Source organism: Physeter macrocephalus, chromosome 2, assembly GCF_002837175.3.
Source record: "Physeter macrocephalus isolate SW-GA chromosome 2, ASM283717v5, whole genome shotgun sequence".
NCBI classification, from domain to species: Eukaryota; Metazoa; Chordata; class Mammalia; order Artiodactyla; family Physeteridae; genus Physeter; species Physeter macrocephalus.
Window position 1 is genome coordinate 14594847 of NC_041215.1, and position 20613 is coordinate 14615459.

The 20613-nt window shown below is 48.0% G+C and overlaps 1 protein-coding gene across 1 annotated transcript in view; it reads left to right on the forward strand.

The window, feature by feature from the left end:
- Window positions 1-1515: 1515 nt before the first annotated feature.
- Window positions 1516-20613, forward strand: part of NWD1 (NACHT and WD repeat domain containing 1) — a 70349-nt gene continuing 51251 nt past the window's right edge. The window contains 7 exon segments of the mRNA XM_028495133.1: window positions 1516-1549; window positions 1552-1609; window positions 1776-1780; window positions 3773-3870; window positions 8157-8454; window positions 12042-12956; window positions 12959-13313. Of these exon segments, the coding sequence (XP_028350934.1) occupies window positions 1516-1549; window positions 1552-1609; window positions 1776-1780; window positions 3773-3870; window positions 8157-8454; window positions 12042-12956; window positions 12959-13313 (1763 nt within the window).

Sequence of the window (20613 nt, forward strand, 5' to 3'; positions counted from 1 at the left end):
GGGAAGGACTGTCCTGGTGGGCGGGCAGCATGAACGTCAAGCCCCTCAGCACGGGCACCCGCCGGCGGCCTCTCCAGGGTCAGTCAGGCCCCCTCCCGGCACTTCCATCCAGCAGTGTGGCCATCTCCATCAGCTCTACGCTCTCAGGTAAGGGACTGGGCAGGGCTGGGAGCTCACGGGTTGCCAGGGCAATGGGCATGGCTCGCAGGGTCCTCTAAGAGACCTGGATGTGAATGCAGCCGAGACAGTGACCCACGTAGGAACTGGTGAGGGAGAGCCTCCCTGACCCTCTGTTTCCTCCTCCATAAGCCAGGCTCAGAGCCTGACTTGACAGAGTTCCTCTGAGCAGCAAATGATATTACAACGAATATTAATGATGAACATTCTACACTCTAGGCTTAAAAAGTGCCTGAATCTTCCCGTAGCTACAAAGCTCTGCATGCAGGGGACCCTGTTCACTCCTCAGCTATATCTGGTTTGATTCTCACTTCGCCCAGGTGTTGTAGTCATACTGGGCTCCAGCAGGTCCTGGAACCCATAAAGCCCCAGGCCCCATAAGCTGTAGTTATTCAAGTTATGTGTTTATTTAATGTCTGACTCCTCCAACCAGGCTGTAAGCTCCATGAAGGCAAAGACTACATGGTGAGTGCTGGCAAATGTTTAATAACCTCTTCTCTGGATATTAAAACAAAACCAAAAACACCTGATTTATACCAAAAACAACATTTATTGAGCCGCTGGGTTGAGGGCTGAGAAATTATCAGTGACCTAGACAGGCAGAGGTTCTTGACTTTGGGGAGCTTGCAGCCCTGCAAAGTAGAGGCATCACCCCCATTTTACAGAGGGGGAAACCGAGGATAGCCTGACACTTGGCACAAGGCCACACAGTGAAGTCAAGTGGTGGAAAAAGTCTCAGAATCCAGGTTTACCCAAGGTAGGGCTGCCAGAGTTATAGCAAAAAATAAAAAACCAAACCGCCACCATCAGCAACAAAACCAAGGCTCCCACTTCAACTTGCATTTGAGATAAACAACCAATAATCTTTTAAGCATAAGTATATCCCAAATAGTGTGCAGAGAGGGGCATACTTATGCGAATAAATGATTTGGTGTTTATCCCAAGTGCAAGTTGAACAGGGCTTATCAGAAATGCAAATTCTGGGATCTATGGAGTGGGCTATACTTATGCTATCAAGTTTTTCATTGTTTATCTGAAATGTAAATCAACTGGGTGTCCTGTATTTTATCTGGCAATTCTAACCTAAGGTGACCAACCATCCTGGTTAGCTGGGACTGAGAGGTTTCCTGGGATGTGGGACTTTTAGTACTAACAACAGGAAAGCCCCGGGCGTAGTTGGTCTTTCTGGTTTACCTCCTGTTTTTTGTATCTTTTGATTCACTGTGAAGGGTCCCAGCCTTGGTGGGAGCAAATGAGGCTAAAAGCAGAGCCATGGGGCAGGGAAGAGCTCTGGGTTCTTTCTATTCATATCCTCCATGCCACTCCTTGCAGATATGGATGCAGAGAGGGAAGCCCTACAGAGCACCGCCTACCCCATAGTACAGACCTTCTGCTAGAAGCACGGCCTCATGTCCGAGGTAATTGCCCGACTGTTCCTCACTGCCTCAGCATCAGGGAACGAGGGTCTGCCACCCGGGCAGTCACACGGGCTCTGTGCTTAGAGGGGCCCTGTGCCAGCGTTACACCATGGAGGCTTAAAGTCCTCTTAAAAAAGGAGAGTGGAGGGGTTGTGGCCACAGGCACTGCGGTCAGCACAGGTGGCGTGGCAAAGTACTAGGAGTGGCTGCCTTGCGACCCTGATCCTTGGGCGTGTCACTTTTTTTGTTGTTTTGTCCTGCCTTCCGGGGCTCTCCTTGCACTGGGGCAACTTCAGGGGCCTCTAAGAGGGCCGTGGGATATCCGGGGTGGGCAGGCAGGTGAGACGTGCCTTTTTCCTGGGACACCAATGGTGTACCAGCTGGGCAGTCACCACGGGCCCCAAATAGAGTGCACCGATCCCAGGGCGGGGATGTTGCTGCCTGCACATTTCCAAGCGGAAACCCACAAACTGTCTTTGGAGTCTCAGCTTCAGGTGATGCTGCCTCCTTGCCATTTACGACTGTCATCCATGACACCAACGGCCCCCACCAGCATTTATATATTACTAAGAAAGAAGCAGTGCTGTGATGGGAATTTGACTCTGCCCGCCACTGATCATGAGACATAGTTCAATGGCAGAGACACTAAAAAGGAAAACATAGGTGCTGAGCACCGATGAAACACCCCGTGTTCATCCCTTTAATGTCCACCAGGTGCTGTGTGGCTAACACAGTAAACATCCTCAAGACGCAGTCGGGGAGACAGTGGCCCAGAGAGATGAAGGTTCTTGCCCAGAGCTGGTGGCTGACACTTTTTCCTTCACCCCTTCCTCCTCCAGCCACATCCAGTACTGTAGTCCTTTCACCCCATGCTGTAGTTTATTAGGAATTTTATGTCTTTCCCTCTGGACAAAGGAATTTAGGGAGGCAGGGAGCATTCTGAGTCCCATCCCCCTCTCCTCATCCCAGCTTTCTGTGGGGTCAGCTTCACTACTTGAATTGAACCCTTCTGCCTGGCCGGCTTCTGCCTAGCAGGGGAAAATGGACCACAAGTGTGCGGTTGCCAAGGAGACTTTGCCACATCTGATTCTGGCCAAATGAAACCCTCCTTTGCAAAGAAAGCTCTGCGAACAAGTGTGGACACGTCCTCATTTAAAAAGGAACAGTTTGAAAATGCCCAAGCTCTTTAAAAAAATTTTTTTAAATGTTTTTAAGTAAATTTTTGAGTTCAGAATTTAGATTTGCAGGAAAGTTGCCTATGGTACAGAGTTCCCATATGCCCCACACCTACTCCTTCCCCTATACTGTAAACATCTATTATCGGGGCATATTTGTCATAACTAAGAAACGGACATCGGGACGTTACCATTAAGCAACCTCTGGACTTTATTTGACTGTCACTAGGTCTTCTATTCGTGTCGCCTCTCTGGTTGAGGACCCCGGCCAGGGAACCCTGTTACGTTTAGTTGTCACAGCTTCCCTCTCTCCTGTGGCTGGGACAGCTCCTTGGTCTTCTCCTTTGTACTCATGACCATCACAGTCTTGGAGATGACTGCCCAGGTGTCCTGCAGGATGTCTCCAATCTGGGTCTGTCTGATATTTTTCTCATGTTTACACTGGGATTATGGGTGTCATTCAAATTCTTTTGATCCAGACATCCCTCTTTGAGGAGAGGCTATCAAAAAGTCCCTGAAGAGGGACTTCCCTTGTGGTGCAGTGGTTAAGAATCCGCCTGCCAACGCAAGCGACACAGGTTCGATCCCTGGTCCGGGAAGATCCCACATGCCTCAGAGCAACTAAGCCCATGTGCCACAACTGCTGAGCCTGCACGCCACAACTACTGAAGCCCACATGCCCTAGACCCGCATGCTGCAACTACTGAAGCCTGCAGGCCTAGAGCCCGTGCCCCGCAACAAGAGAAGCTACCTCAGTGAGAAGCCCGCACACTGCAATGAAGAGTAGACCCCACTCTCTGCAACTAGAGAAACAACAAAGACCCAACACAACCAACCAACCTATAAATACATAAATACATTAATTAATTAATTTAAAAAAATTTTTAAATTACTGAAGAAATTTTACATCTTTATCAAAGGGAATTAAAAAAAAAATCACCCATCCTACCACCTTCCTGACAAACCCATGCTTGTTATTTCCAGGTGGTTGATCTGGGTGAGGTATTCAGAACACTGAGGCCACCAACCACATGACCACGGAACTCTGCTTGGAGGAGCTTGGCTGGTGTCAGAAAACATCCATAGGGCCAGCTTTTGTTGTGAGTCTCTTGGGAGGGATGGATTAGCTCTTACTTCTCATTCTACCACCAGGATATGGCCCCTACTTCTTAGCCAAGCCCCTCAGTGGAGGGAAGTGGGTGGCATTTCTGCTATCATACCCAATCTTCGTAGCCTGCCTATGGCAGACATTGCTAATCAATCACAGCACTCATTTTTCTGCGGAGCTAGCTGGGATCCAGACATTAGCAGTCAAGTGGAAGCAGCAGGTGAGTTGGAGAGCAGTGTTGAAGCCCAAAGGGATCTTAGAATTTGCTCCGAAACTTCCCCCGGGTTTTTCACCTCATTCACTTTGTCTGGGGAATGTTGAGGTCCTAGAAAACCATAGAGAAAGTGGAAATCTACAGGGTATTGAAAATTGTTTTCTCCAATGTGCCCCATGGTGTTGGGAGCAGACTCTGTGGCCCTATCTGGAGCCTGCCTCAGGGGCAAACCTCCCCCCTAGATGAGACCAATCAGGGTCTTCTCTCGTACCCAACTACACTCCCTCTGACACCAGAACAACCCCCAGCTCACAATTAATGGTTTGGGTTATGATCAGCAAATGATATTCCAGGGTTTTGATTTATTACATCACCAAGTTTCAGATACACCAAGAACTATGGCATTTTGGCTCATAAATCCTAGAGCAGGGGTCAGCAAACCACAGTCTATGGGGCAAATTCGGCCCCCTACCTGTTTTTATAAATAAGGCTTTATTGGCACGCGGCCATACCCATTCATCTACATATCGCCCAAGGCTGCTTCCCAGCTTCAATGGCAGACTTCAGTAGTTGCCACATAGACCGTCTGGCCTGCAAAGCTGAAAATATTGGCTATTTGGCTCTTGTTGGAAAAATTTGCCTACCCCTGTCCTAGAAAGTAAAGAGGAAAAAAGTCAAGAAAGTAGCTTTGCCCAATACATCTTAATCACAAAGAAGCTTTGAGCAGCTCCCAGAAAAACCTCTCCTGGAGATAAGAATGTAGGGATTAGGAGAGGGTGGTCCCCATATGAAAGCGGTATTCTAGGGAAATAAAGACAAATAGATGAGGCCTGTTTGGCCTTAAAACTGCACTGCCCAATGCGGTAGCCATGAACCACATGTGGTGATTTAAATTAATTAAAGTCAAGTAGAATTAAAATTTCAGCTCCTTGGTTGCACCAGCCACATTACAGTAGTTCAGTTGTCACTTGTGTCAAGTGGCCACCACATTGGACAGCAAGGATATGAACACTTCCAGCACTTCCAGAAGTTCTAGTGCTGCCTTAGAGATTGTCTCCTTAAAAAAAAAAACTAAGACCTGGCAGTAGATGCGAAAAGCTTTCTTCATTATGTATCAAGTTTTATCTATACAGTTACCATTGTGTTTTCATTCTTTTGTTCTATACTTTTCTTTGTATGTTGGCATCAATTTTTCTTTTTTTTCCAGTCTTATTGAGATATAATTGACATCCAGCACTGAAAGTGTACAGCATAATGACTTGACTTATATGTGTTGTGAAATGATTATTAAATAAGTTTAGTTAACACCCATCCGCTCATATAGATATGAAAAAGGAAAATGTTCTTCCCTAGTGATGAGAATGTTTAGGATTTAGTCTCTTAGCAACTTTCAAATATACTCTACAGCAGTGTTACCTACATTCATCATGTTGTCCATTACCTCCCCGGGACATATTTATCTTATAACTGGAAGTTTGAACCACTTTATTTAATTTATTTATTTATTGAAGTATAGTTGATTTACAATGTTGTGTTAGTTTCAGGTGTACAGCAAAGTGATTCAGTTATACATATATATTCTTTTTCAGATTCTTTTCCCTTATGGCTTATTAAAAAGTGTTGAGTATAGTTTCCTATTTTAATTATTGCTTTAAAATACATCCTAATGTTTGAAAGGCTGTACCATCTGGCTTACGTTATCTCCTTCACACATTTTTTTTCCAGTCTTCTAATTTTGCTGATAATTGAGCCTGATGATTGATCATTTTGTTGTGTTTCAAAGACGAAAGAAAAGAAAAAAATTTTGTAAAGAGAAAAGGGAGATGGGGAGAAAATGATCTCCAGGAAGAATTCGATTTTGCAACCCAAATTGCAGGCAATCAAAAGCACAATGCAGGGGCTTCCCTGGTGGCGCAGTGGTTGGGGGTCCGCCTGCCGATGCAGGGGACGCGGGTTCGTGCCCGGGTCCGGGAGGATCCCGCATGCCGCGGGGCGGCTGGGCCCGTGGGCCGTGGCCGCTGAGCCTGTGCGTCCGGAGCCTGCGCTCCGCAATGGGAGAGGCCACAACAGTGAGAGGCCCGCATACGGGGTGGGGGAGGCGGAAAGCACAATGCAGCTTCCAGGTGGCATGGGGGATGGGGGACAGGAGGGAGGATGATCTCTGAGCTTCCCCCAGGCCCAAACGGCCCAGGGACCTTGCAAATCCTTCCAAAATCTTAGTTATCAAGATAATTAATATTTTAATGCAATGTTTTTTTTTCATATCAAAATTGACCCCCCAAATCCATGAGGAACAAAATATCAAATTCTAAAGACAGGATCCACCCTGCACTTTGGAGACCCATGTTCACCTCCCCCCGCATCTGGCCCTGCTCCCTGGCTGCTACTGCCCCCAGGGCCACATCAGAGCATGAGATTTGGGCAGAGCCAAGGGAGGCCTTCATTCTTGTCACAGCTCTATTGCTGGGACAAGCCAGCACCTAGTAATAGGTAAACAAGGCGTTTCCTGTGGCGGTCGTAACAAATGACCACAAATGTGGGGGGCAGGGAGCTTAAAACGACAGAAATTTATTCTCTCACAATCTGGAGGCCAGAAGTCTGAAATCAAGGTATCAGCAGGGTCGCACTCCTTCTTAGCTTTCTCAGGGCGAATCTTCTTGTCTTCTCCAGCTTCTGGGGTCTCCAGGTATTCCTTGGCTTGTGGCTGCACTCCCCCAGTCTCTGCCTCTGTTGTCATAGCATCTTCTTCTCCTTTTCTATTTGTGTCAAATCTTCCTCTGCCTGTCTCTTGACAAGGACTCTTGGGATTACATTTCAGGCCCACTTTGATGATCCAGGATAGTCTTCTAGTTTAAGATCCTTAGATAAATCATGTCAACTGAAAAAAAAAATGCACAACCTAAAAGTTGAGAGTTATGTTTTATTTGGTGGACGTTCTTAGGACTTCAGGCCTGGGAGACAGCATCTCAAATAACACAGAGAGACTGCTCCAAAGAGGAAAGGGGGAAGCCAGGATATATAGATAGGAGTTTTTGCAACAAAGACCATGTAGTAAGAATATCAAAAGATTACTGTTAAAGAAAACCAGGTATCTTAAGTTAAGGAATTTATTGCTTTCCTACGTATGGGAAGATGCAAGAGTTTGGGCTCACTGAAATTATTCCTTTGATATGTACCTCAGCTATCTGGGGCCAGTATCCTGTGCTTTCTCATCCTGAGTCGCCTCAGGGTGCATCGTTGGGGGTGGCTGCAGTGGCGGACTCCTTGATGGCAGGCATCCTGTTTCTCTCCTGAGTTTCCTCAGGGCTCACCATCGGGGAGGCTGTAATGTGATGGTTGGATGGCTGCAACATCCTTTGTTTACTGGCATGGCAGGCAGTATTGTTTCACTCACGAGCGGAATATCAGGAGAAGGATTTATTATGACTTGCAGCAAGTAAGGGGAACACCAGGGACCTTTCCCAAAGCAGTGTCTCCCCGAACAGCAAAACTGGGGAAGTTTTAAGCTCAGGGTACATGTATATTCATGAAGGGGCTTGAGCAGAGGAGACTTCAGCATAGAATTGGGGCAAAGGTCCACAGAGTCCAAGTTTTAGTTGATTGAAGTCAGGAGGGTCCACATCATCATTCTACCCTCCACTTGGGTAGGGGTCTTAGTTCCTGCAGAACTCAAAGATATATTATATGTATATCCCTTGAGGAGGAGCTGAGACTCTTTTTTATCACTGGACTATTGTTTCTTGACTGCTTTTCCATTATTCCTGCACTCCCTCACTTCCCTTAAGATCATTGATTACTGAGATGTGTTCAAGGACAAGCATTGCAGCCAGGCTTAGATCACAAAATGGCTTAGGCCAAAATGGCTTCTCTTATGTCAAGAAAGCCATTGCTGGTGCTCTTTCTCTGGGGACCCACTAACCTATCTGCTTACTTTAATATCATTATCTCCATGGTACAACCACCAGGACCACTTTAAGGGCTCGGCATGCCTCACCCAGGGTCACAGATCTAAGTGCCCAAGCCAAGATCTGAACCTATACTCCCCACACCCCTCTCTCCTCCAGGCCCTCGTAGGTGACCACTACGGCCCCCGTCCCGTCCCCTCGCTGATCGAGGAAAAGGAATGGGAGGCGCTGAAAGCTCAGCTGAGCGCCAGGCCACGTGACCTGGAGCTGGTGGCACGACGCTTCCGGACAGATGAGAACGCCGTGCCCCCCACATACCTGCTGCAGACCCTGGGCAGCGGGGAGGCCCGTGGGCCCGAGGAGGCCACCCTGACCTCTGCACTGCGCTCTGGAGCCCAGGAGGCCCGCAGGCTGGGCCTCATCACCCAGGAGAAGTGGCACTGCTACCACCGGTCAGGTGAGGCTGCTGGGACTCCCCTTGCAGGTCCCCAGGAAACATCCACCCGTTTAAAATACACATCACGTTTTGTCCAAACGCCACAGTCTGCATTTCTATAAATGCCAAACCAACCTAGCTCCCGGAGCCCTAGTTCTGAGAAAGATTATTTTTCTGATCCAAGAGAGTTAAGTCAAGTCCTGGTTAATTTCAGTCTCTTAGGATTCATCTCTCCTCCCCTGGCTCCTTTCCTTTTCCCAAGCAGGCTCCTGGCTTTGGGGGACGTGTACTACGATGACCCCATCCCTGTTTGCCTGGGACTGAGCCACTCCCACGATGCTGGGCTTTTAGGACCAAACCCAGGACAGTTCCAGGAAAACTGGAAGAGTGGGTCACCCTGTGTTAGTCGAGAGCCGGCCCCTGCTAAGGAGTCGTCCTTCATCGATGTACCTGCCTCTGAGGTGAAAACTGAGGCAGAGGAAGGAGGAGCCTCTTTTGCCCAAGCGGGAGAATAGGGATTCCCCCCTGTGACTGTCTGAGTCCACCACCCAGCTCCCAGCTGGTCCGTTACCTCTCACCCCTGGCCTTGTCCTCTGCCCTTTCCATCCTCCACACTGGCTACCAGAAAGATTTTTCTAAAAATGCAGTGTGATCAAGCCATTGCCCCACTGCAGGCTGTCAGCAAGAGATAGGTTCTTATTATTATTTATGAGTTAGTAATATCAGCTTACGGATTATTAGTATGTCAATTTACATCACCCAAACTATTAAATATATGAATTTATATCACCCACACTATTAAGTGTATGAATTTATATTACCCACACTATTAAGTATATGAATTTATATTACCCACAGTATTAAATATATGAATTTATATTACCCACACTATGAAATATATGTATTTATATTACCTACACTATTAAACATAAAAATTTCTATTATCCACAGTATCAAATATATGAATTTATATTATCTAAAATATTAAATATATGAATTTATATTACCCACATTATAAAATATATGAATTCATTTTATCAACATATTAAATATATTGATTTAGTTAAAGATATTGAATGTAGTGATATTTATTAATAGTATTTTAATTTTATTAAAATATATGATTATTATCTATTATATATATGCATTCTAGTAAAGACATACCAATTTTTAAAATTTTTGTTTGAGGGTAATTTTAGATGAACAAAAAAGTTACAACATTATAAAGCTACAAAGATAGTGTAGAGTTTCCAAATGCTCTTCACCCAGCTTCCCGCAATGCTAACATCTTACATGACCGAGGTACATTTGCCAGAACTCAGAAATGAACATCGGTATTTAATATTGGTGCAAGACTAGTAACTAGACTCCAGACTTTATTTGGATTTCCTCAATTCTCCCATCAATGTCTTTCTGTCCCAGGATCCCACATTGTATTTAGTCCTTTGTCTCCTTAGGTTACTCTGATCTGTAACAGTTTTTCATGACCTTGTTTTTCATGACCTTGACCAATTTGAGGAGTACTGGCCAGGTCTTTTGTAGAATGTCCCTCATTCTGGGCTTGGCTGGTATTTTCTCATGATTAAATTGGGATTATAGGTTTTGGGGAGGAAAACTGCAGAGGTAAAGTTCCCTTCCCATCCCATCGCATCAGGGGTACCTGAGGCCTACTTGACATCACAGGTGATCCTAACCTTGACCCTTTGGTTAAGGCTAGTAACGACATACCATTTTTTTTTTTTTTTGTCCCCACTGTGCGGCATGCAGAACTTCCCCGACCAGGGATCGAACCCATGCCCCCTGCATTGGAAGCACAGAGTCTTAACCACCGTACCACCGGGGAAGTCCTGACATATCAATTTTGAAAACACTTTTATAAGGATAATAATGTTAAGGCTACTGTTTCTTGTGCACTTACCATGTTGCTATTGCTTGCTCTATGACACAAAGCCAAGTGAGCTAATTGCTCTCATAGAGATGTCTGACTTCGGGACTGTAATCAGCGTCTGGGGTCAAGTATGGGATGTGCCTGGATTTACATCTCAGCCCTGCCTCTTTCCAGCCGTATTGACTTTTGGCAGCTTGGACTCTTCTTTTCCTCATCTGTAAAATGGAACTAGTCAGAGGTTGTACCTAATGGAGTCATTATAGGGATCTAAAGGGTCTTGTCCTGGCCGTGATCTCATTCAACAATGAAATCTCTAAGCAATCATGTCAAACCTCGCCCATCAAGAAGTCCCACTTGAAAGAACAAATAGAAACTCCTTGACATCAGCAGAAAGCACAAACAGTTGTGGAGTTCAGGGGCACATCATGGACGGCATTTTCAGAGCATATTATTTTCCAGGCACCTTGCTCAACTTTTTTTTTTTTATCTTGAAATAGAGATTCATAGGAAACTGCCAAAAGAAAAAAAAAAAAAAAAAGGAGGAAGAGGTATCCTTTACCCATTTTCCCCCAAAGGTAACATCTTGCAAAACTAGAGTGCAATATTATTATACAACCAGGAAGTGGATATTGTTACAATCCAGAGAGAGCACACTTGTACAGACACCATTTGTGTGTGTGTGTGTGTGTGTGTGTGTGTTTGTCTCGCCCATTTCCTTCTCTGCAATTTTCTCACCTGTGTAGCTTCGAGTAACCACCGCGGTCAATACACAGGACTGTTCCCTCACTGCAAGTATCCCCCCGCTGTACCTTTAGAGCAGCATTCATCACTCCCCACAAACCCCAGCACTGGCAACCACTAACCCATCTCCGTCTCATTTATTTTGTTATTTCAGCCATGTCATAGAAGATAAGATCACAGACTGTAACCTTTTGAGTTTAGTTTTGTTCCTTCAGCATAAGGTGCTCAGCTTTTCACAAGCATTATTTCATAGAAAATCCTCACAACAGCCCCTTCAAGGTTGGACTAGTACACCCATGTTACAAGGGAGGAAACAGAGACTCAGAGAGGTGCAGTGATTTGCCTAAGGTCACACAGCCTGCTGGTGGCAGAACAGATGGTCTTGGAATGGTTCATGCCAAAATGTGTCCAGGAAGGATCCCATTTGGGGACTGTTAGTTGCCTTCATCTCTGACCTTCACTCATGGGGCTGAGGGGCATGTGAGGTCAGTCCAAGGAGGACTTTTGAGTGGTTCTTGTCTTTGGCTCTGAGACTGAGTCCTGTCTCCAAGGGCCTGACTTGCTCAGCTAGAGAGCTGGGATCCTCTGCTGAGCCCAGGGAGGCTTCAAAAATAACTCCTCAAGTCTGACTGCTATTTCAAAATAGTGGCCTCCAGGGAGAAGTCAGTGTGAGCTCTTGGCTCTGGAAAATACAGGTCCTCAGGCCAGCTGCTGCATGCTCTGGGACAGGGGTCAGCAAACCATGGCCCAAGGACAAAACCTGCCCCACTGCTTGTTCTTGTAAATAAAGTTTTATTGGAACACACTGGAGTGCATTCGTTTGCATGTTGTCTGTGGTTATGCCAGCTGACTCTGGAACACACTAAGCTTGAGAACCAATGTTTCCATCCCCGGAATGTGTCTCCCAAGTGCTCCCATTCGAGCCAGCTGATGACATAATGCTGACCACACTTACTTCCCATCTCCTCCACTTTTGCAGTCATCGAGGGGGAAATAGAACGGGGCCTGCTGAGCTCAACAGACTGGGACCAGGGGGCGACCGTCTTCCTGAGAGATATCCAAGACCTCAACAAACACATCCTGGAGGTCTGCGACCTCAAGATGGTGGAACTGCTTGCAGCCGGTTGCCTGGACAAAGACGCCCAGAACCTTCTCAGCAGCCTCAAGGAGCGCATCACTGACATGCAGCCCGGAGTTCTCAAGGCCCACCACCTGGCATGGAGCCGAGACCTGGTAGACCCCCCAAACAAGGCTCATGGACGGTACCCGAAGGAGCTGGGGGAGCAGTTTGTGGCCAGGGCTAACCATCAGGTCCTCAAGTGCCTCCAGAAACTGGAGGCAGGCAGGCGGGAGTTGGCACGGCTCTATCAGGAGATCCGCCACCACCTGGGGCTCAGTGCCGAGGCCCCACGGACCTTCTGTGGGCGCCAGGAGCTCCTAACCCAGCTGGGGCAGCAGCTCCAGCAGAGCGACGGCCACCCCCACCCACCCCTGGTGCTTTTTGGACCCCCGGGCATCGGAAAGACTGCTCTGATGTGCAAGCTGGCTGAGCAAATGCCAGGGCTGCTTGGCCACAAGACAGTGACCGTTCTGCGGCTTCTGGGGACGTCACAGATGAGCTCCGATGCCCGAGGCCTGCTCCAGAGCATCTGCTTCCAGGTGCGCCTGGCCTACGGGCTACCCCTGCCCCCTGCCCAGGTCTTGGAGGCCCATACCAGGGTGGTCCAGTTTTTCCACACCCTCCTCCACACCGTCTCCTGCCAAAACTTTGAGTCCCTCGTGATCCTGCTGGATTTGGTGGATGAGGTAGACTCTGTCCACCGTGCTCGGAGGGTCCCCTGGCTGCCTCCCAAGTGCCCCCCAAGGGTCCACCTCATCCTCTCGGTCTGCTCAGGACAGCGGGGGTTTTAGACACGATGCGGCAGCTGCTCACGGACCCAGGTGCTTACTGGGAGGTGAAACCCCTCTCTGGAAACCAAGGGCAAGAGATGGTTCAGCTCCTGCTGGCCGCCTCGAGGAGGACGCTGAGCCTGATGCAGAGGGACCTGCTCTGGGCCAGCCTCCCGGAGTGTGGGCACCCAGGGAGGCTGAGGCTGGCCTTCGAGGAGGCCCGGAAATGGGCCTCCTTCACCGTGCCAGCCCCTCTGGCCTCCACCGCTAAGGAAGCGATGCACCAGCTGTGTGCCCTCCTGGAGCAGACACATGGGCAGCTCCTGGTGGCCCGAGTGCTGGGCTACATTGTGTCTTCCCGGTGAGTCTCTGTTGTTTTCACTCTTTTGAATTGAGATGGAACACATGCATTCTTCTCCAAGGGCAGCCATAACAAAATCACAAACTGGGTGGCTTAGAACAATGGAAATATATTCTCTTGTGGTTCTGGAGGCCAGAGTCTGAAATCAAGGTGTCAGCTGAACCACACTGCCTCCGGAGGCCCTAAAGGAGAATCCGTTCTAGGCCTTTTTCTTAGCTTCTGGTGTTGCTGGCAACCCTCAACATTCCTTGGCTTGTAGACGCATCACTCCAATCTCCACCTGCGACCACCTTGTGGTCTTCTCCCTGTGTGTCTCTCTGTCTGAATTTCCCTCTTCTTGGAAAGACATCACTCATTGGATTAGGGCCCACTTGCATCCAGTATTGTTACCGACCAGGGTTCTTGGCCTTCATAATCAACAGAAATTGATAAGAGCCCAGAAAAGAAATTCAGGCAAGGCTTTATTGGGGCCCCTGCTGCAGCAGAGGGGAGGGAGAACAGGTAACAGGTTCCCCTGCTTGCTCGCTCCCTGAGGGGGGAGTGAGCTTGTTCCTTACATGGGGTGAGGGTCGGGGCAGGTCCAGGGGTCGAGCCAGAGGGGTGGCTTAGGTTGTTTGCCCACCCCTCTGGTGGGGTTGTGTGCAGGGGGCATGCTCAGTACCCTGCTTTTGTTCCCGGCTCTTCAGAAGTGGCAACTGGGTTTTTGGTCTTTTTGTATCTTGTTGTCCATAATTTCCCCAACTGTGCGTGCAAGCAGTTGTTTTTAGTTCCTTATAGTTTCTTTGTATTTTGTTGCTGGAAGAGACATTTGGCCAGGTGCAAGCACTGCAGCAAAGGGTCCCAGGTCCCAGGTCCCAGGTCCCAGCCTGTCTCTGTATGACCTCATCTTAACTTGACTACTTCCCCAAAGACTGGTTTCAAATAAGGTCACATTCACAGGTTCCCCATGGGTACGAATTCTGGGGAACACTATTCAATCCAGTCCAATTCGTATCATAATTTTCACTCATTTAAAGTGTATAGTTCAGCAGCATTTAGTACATTCACAGTGTTATGCAACCACTATTCATCTCCAGAACAATTCCTCACCCCACAAGGAGACCCCATCCCCGTCAGCAGTAACTCCCCTTCCCCGAACCCCAGGCCCTGGCAACCACTAATCTGTCTCTAGGCATTTGTCTAGAGTATTTCTTCAGAAAACGTTTTACTGAGAAATACTTTCAAATTATAGACTAGAGGAAGAACTCCCATAGTGCAAAGATAGTGCCAAGAGCTCCCATAGAGCAGAATTTTTCAGCCTTGGTGCTATTGACATTTGGGGCTAGATCATCCTTTGCAGTGTGTAGGGCCATCCTGTGCACTGTAGGATGTTGAACAGTATCCCTGGCCTCTACCCACTAGATGCTGGTAGTATCCACCAGCTGGTACAACCAAAAATGTCTCAGGACATTGCCAAGTGTCCCTTGAAGGCAGGATAGGTCCTCGTTGAGAAATACTGCCATACTCCTTCCCCCCACAATCACCAATTTGCCATATTAGCTTTCTCTCTCTCCCTTTTCCTTTTTCCCTCTCTCCCTTTCCTATCTCTCCTTTCCTTCCTTCCTACATCCCTCCCTCCATCTCTCTCTCCCCTCCCTCTCTCTCTCTTTATTTCTTTCCATTTTTCAATCAATCAATCTATCTATCTATCTATCTATCTATCTATCTATCTATCTTGCCAAGAGCTCCCATAGAGCAGAATTTTTCAGCCTTGGTGCTATTGACATTTGGGGCTAGATCATCCTTTGCAGTGTGTAGGGCCATCCTGTGCACTGTAGGATGTTGAACAGTATCCCTGGCCTCTACCCACTAGATGCTGGTAGTATCCACCAGCTGGTACAACCAAAAATGTCTCAGGACATTGCCAAGTGTCCCTTGAAGGCAGGATAGGTCCTCGTTGAGAAATACTGCCATACTCCTTCCCCCCACAATCACCAATTTGCCATATTAGCTTTCTCTCTCTCCCTTTTCCTTTTTCCCTCTCTCCCTTTCCTATCTCTCCTTTCCTTCCTTCCTACATCCCTCCCTCCATCTCTCTCTCCCCTCCCTCTCTCTCTCTTTATTTCTTTCCATTTTTCAATCAATCTATCTATCTATCTATCTATCTATCCATTCATCTATCTCTCTCTGTCTATCCACATACACACCCACAAACAAAATTTTTCCCTGAACCATTTGAGAATTCATTACAGTCATCATTCCCCTTCACCCTTAAATACATCACATATATCCTAAGAACAAGGGCAACCAGAACGCCACATCACCACAAGACAATTTTAAAACTCAGAAAATGTATCATAAATGCAATAATATTATTTAATACACAGTTTATAGTCAAAATTTACCAATTGTCTCAAAAATGTCCTTTATAGCTGTCCCCTCCCCTTGTCCCCATCCCAAGATCCAATCCAGGATAACATGTTGCATTTAGCTGTCAAGTTTCTTTGGCCTCCTTTAATCTGGAATGTTCCACTCTCTGTCTTTGCCCTTTTTTTTTTTTTTTGCGGTACGCGGGCCTCTCACTGTTGTGGCCTCTTCCGTTGCGGAGCACAGGCTCCGGACGCGCAGGCTCAGCGGCCATGGCTCACGGGCCCAGCCGCTCCGCAGCACGTGGGATCTTCCCAGACCGGGGCACGAACCCGTGTCCCCTGCATCGGCAGGCAGACTCTCAACCACTGCGCCACCAGGAAAGCCCTGTCTTTGCCCTTTTGAAGAGTACAGACCAGCTCTTCTGTAGCTCAGCACTCCTTAACCCTCAATGGGTATGTGTATCTCAGGTCTTGTTTTTGAATAAAGACTGATTCAGCAGGTCTGGGGGTGGGGCCTGGGATCTTGTGTTTCTCCCAGGCTCCCTGGCGACATTGATGCTACTGGTCCAGGGAACACACCTGGGGGTGGAGGGGCGTCGGTACACTGTCATCTGGGTTGATCTGATGTCTCCTCATGATGACATTCAGGTTAAACTTGGATGATGTTTTATCCTTCTTGTGCATTTTTTTCCTACTGCAAATTTGCAACATACCCCTTTGTAATTAATAAGCAATGTGTGCGGATATCTCAGAAAAATCTTTTTAAAGCAAACTTCTCTGAAGAATTGACCACAAGCATGGGTCTACAGTTAATTCCAGGCTTTGTAGCATGGGAATCAGCAAAAAGCAATAGGAAAACCCAATTCCAATGTGTTTATAGAGTTTAAGGAATGAAGGTTTAAATGCAGTTGCTGAACAAACTCCGATAAACCAGGGTCATGATGGTCAGAGATGCCAGGTGTGGATGGTGAGTCAGAAATAATGAGCAGGAGAGAGGAGTGTGTTCATCACAGGCACCCAGCATCCCATGGGAGGGTGGGACGGAGGCCAATTAGCAGGCACACCGAGCAACAAAGCTTTACCTTAATGCAAACAGCCAACAGGAGACACTCATGCCCGTCATTAGAAATGCTGGACAATGCACCTTTCCTCTTCTCAGCTTGGGGGGCAGTTTTCTCTTTTGGACCTTTGTCTTTTGCCACAAATCAAGGTGGCAGCGACCAGCCCAGTAAGTGAGCTTTTTATTTGTTTGTTTATTTGCCAGGAACAGAAATCCACTCACACTATCACATTAGAAATAAGAGCTTTATGCCATGGCCATGGGAGAAACTCAAGGGATGCAGGGCTACCCCATAGCCAACTCCAGGGAGGGGTAGCCCAGATTTCATGTTGTACCCCAGATTTTGTGATTGATGCCCATAACATGGAGGCCTGGCCTGGAGTCTACAAGAGCACAGAGACAGACCACGGAATGTTCCAGAATTAAAGGGTGGGCCATCAGGCCAACCTGATGAAGTCTACACGGAAGGTGGGGTTGTCATGGGAACCAGAAAGCCACAGAATCAGGGAAGTTTCTCATCCCCTCTCCCTCAGGGTCCTCTCTGCACATTGGCTTCTGTTCTAGACTCTTCCTTTCTCCTCTGTAAGTGTAGCTTGCCTGCCACAGCTTCTGTTGCCATGATGGGCTCCCATTTTGGAGAACTGGTGCCATCATGCTGGCTCTTTCTTGAGTCCCGGTTGCAAAATCTGGGGAGACAGACATCAATTGGCATTCTTGGCCCCGTGTCTGGTCCAGTTAGTAAAGCTGGGGGCCTCCTGGGGTGGAGGACCACCCTCCTTCAGTGCCCGGTAGGGGAAGTGGTCTATGGAGGGTGACTCCAGGGGAGGTGATTTTGGTATGTCCTGTTGCATGAAAACATGTTATGTTTACACACAGAGTTGACCTAGAGTGATGGTTGAGAGCCTGGCTCTCAGAGCAGATCTGAGTACTTCTGGGCCAGTGGTTCTTACCTAGGGAGATTCTGTGCCCCCCCCAGGGTGGACACTTAACAATGGAGACATTTTGGTTGTCATGACTGGGGGATGGGGTGCTACTGGGATCTAGTGGATGGAAACCCAGGATGCTGCTCAACACCCTATCGTTCACAGGACCCTCCCCCCGCCAGAGGATCACGGTACCCCAATTGTCAGTAGTGCTGAGGGTGCGAAACCCTGGCTTAGCATGAAAGATACTGTCTGGCTATCTCTCTATCCAGCTACCATAATACCTATCTATCCATCCATTCATCTATTTATCTACCTCATCTATCTGTAATCTATCATATTCGTCTGTCCATCCATACACGCATCTATGTACACCTATCTATAAGCTATCATCTATCTATCTGTCTACCTATCTGACTATCTATCTAGCTCTCATCTATCTATCAATCTATCATGCTGGTGACACCTAGTGGGTGGAGGCCAGGGATGCTGCTAAACATCTTACAGAGTACAGGACAATCCCCACAACAAAGAATGATCCAACCCTTAGTGTCAACAGTGAGAGGCTGAGAAATGCTGTGTTAGGCATGCACCGTGGCCTTTCTGAGCCCCTCTCTACAGAGGGGTAGCTGGGAGAGTGTCTGTTCTGTATGGCTGCTGGGAGGAATAACAAGATCATGCTTGCAAAGGGACATCACTGGCCAAGATCCCTCAGCCAGGATCAAACACAGGGCTGTGTGACCTCACACACAGAGTTTGGTCTGCAGTGCAGGCAAGGCAGGTCCCATGTAGGGGGCAGATGAGGTATTGGGTCCACATTGTCAAAGGGATGTCTTTGGGGATGGAAGAGGGCTCTTAACCTAGTGGTTCAGCTGTCTGGGGGCACATTCCCCAGTCTTTCCAGCACCGTCCAATAGAATGTTGGTGATGAGGGCAATGCTCTGTATCTCATTGTCCAATGTGGTAATTACAAGCTGCAGTGGCAGTTGAGCACTTGAAAGGCAGCTTATGCAATCCAGAAACTGGATTTTAAATTCTATTAATTTTTAACTTCAAACGCCCACGTGTGGCTGGTGACTACTACGTTCGACATCATAGCTCTAGACTTGATGAGACACAAAATCTTCAAGAGCAGGGATGGAATTGAATTCCTCTTCCCCTGGTCATTCAGGGACATGAATACACAAACCTCAGTTTCCCCATCTGACAAATGGAGGAAAGCTTTCTGCTCCGCCTCCCTCCAGCTAAGTTTGGAGATTCAGCTGCAAACTTGGATGAGGAGGTGCAAAGAGGTACAGGTCCTAATATTGAGCTTGAGCAGGTTTAGGGAGGACAAGAAAATGGCACCAGCCCAGGACTGTTCACAAATCTTCACCTGCTCTTACGTCCCTTTGGAATCTCCTTTCCCCTATTGTAGACTCCTGCTATTGAAGCCTAGACAGACGAGGTTGAGGCATGCCCCCAGGCAGGGGGTTGTCAGTGTTGAGCACAGATGGTATGACATATGATCTCACTTATGTGAAATGTCCATAATTGTCAAATCCACAAAAAGTAGATTAGTGGTTGCCAGGGGCTAAGAGGGGGCAGGTGTCGCAAACATGGTGGTACCTCATGACTGTGTCTAGCAAAGTCTCTTGCCCCCAAACCTGCTCCAACAGAGGATTCCCCATTCCTTTTTTTTAATTTTTAAATTTTAATTTATTATTTATTTACCTTTTTGGCTGCACTGGGTCTTCGTTGCTGCACGCAGGCTTTTCTCTTGTTGCGGCAAGAAAGGGCTACTCTTCGTTGCAGTGCATGGGCTTCTCATTGTGGTGGTTTCTCTTCTTGCACAGCATGGGTTCTAGGCGCACGGGCTTCAGTAGTTGTGGCTCATGGCCTCAGTAGTTGTGGCTCGCGGGCTCTAGGGTGCGGGCTCAGTAGTTGTGGCACACAGGCTTAGTTGCTCCGTGGCATGTGGGATCTTCCAGGACCAGGGATTGAAACTGTGTCCCCTGCATTGGCAGGTGGATTCTTTTTGTTTGTTTGTTGTTTTAAATGAAAGCTTCTTTATTTATTTATTTTTGGCTGTGTTGGGTCTTCGTTTCTGTGCGAGGGCTTTCTCTAGTTGCGGCGAGCGGGGGCCACTCTTCATCACGGTGTGCGGGCCTCTCACTGTCGCGGCCTCTTGTTGCGGAGCACAAGCTCCAGATGCGCAGGCTCAGTAGTTGTGGCTCACGGGCCTAGTTGCTCCACGGCATTTGGGATCTTCCCAAACCAGGGCTCAAACCCATGTCCCCTGCATTGGCAGGCAGATTCTCAACCACTGCGCCACCAGGGAAGCCTGGCAGGTGGATTCTTAACCACTGCGCCACCAGGGAAGTCCCCCCATTCTTAGTAGTGGGGTCACCTTCTGCATAACCAGGAGTCATGCCTGTTTCCTCTCCTTCCCCATCCTTTTTCCCCTCCATAATCAGAAAGTCTTGGGCTTCCCTGGTGGCGCAGCGGTTGCGCGTCCGCCTGCCGATGCAGGGGAACCGGTTTCGCGCCCCGGTCTGGGAGGGTCCCACATGCCGCGGAGCGGCTGGGCCCGTGAGCCATGGCCGCTGAGCCTGCGCGTCCGGAGCCTGTCCGCAACGGGAGAGGCCACAGTAGAGGGAGGCCCGCATACCACACACACAAAAAAAAAAAAAAAAAAAAAGTCCTCTTGGCTCTGCCTCTAAAACATCCTGAACCAACCATTTTTTTCCCATTCCTACTGTCCCTATCTTGTCCTAGGTCATCCCCGTCTCCACCTGAACAAGTGCCTCAGGCCCTCACTTGTCTCCATGTCACTGTGTTTATCCCCCAACAAGCCCCTTCTCCAGAGAGGCAAGAATGAGAATTTTTTTTTTAGTAAACCGCTATTTGGAAATAATTTTACATTTACAGAGGAGATAAAAATGTTGAACAGAGTTCCCAAAGATCCTGCACCTTTCTTCCCCTCATGT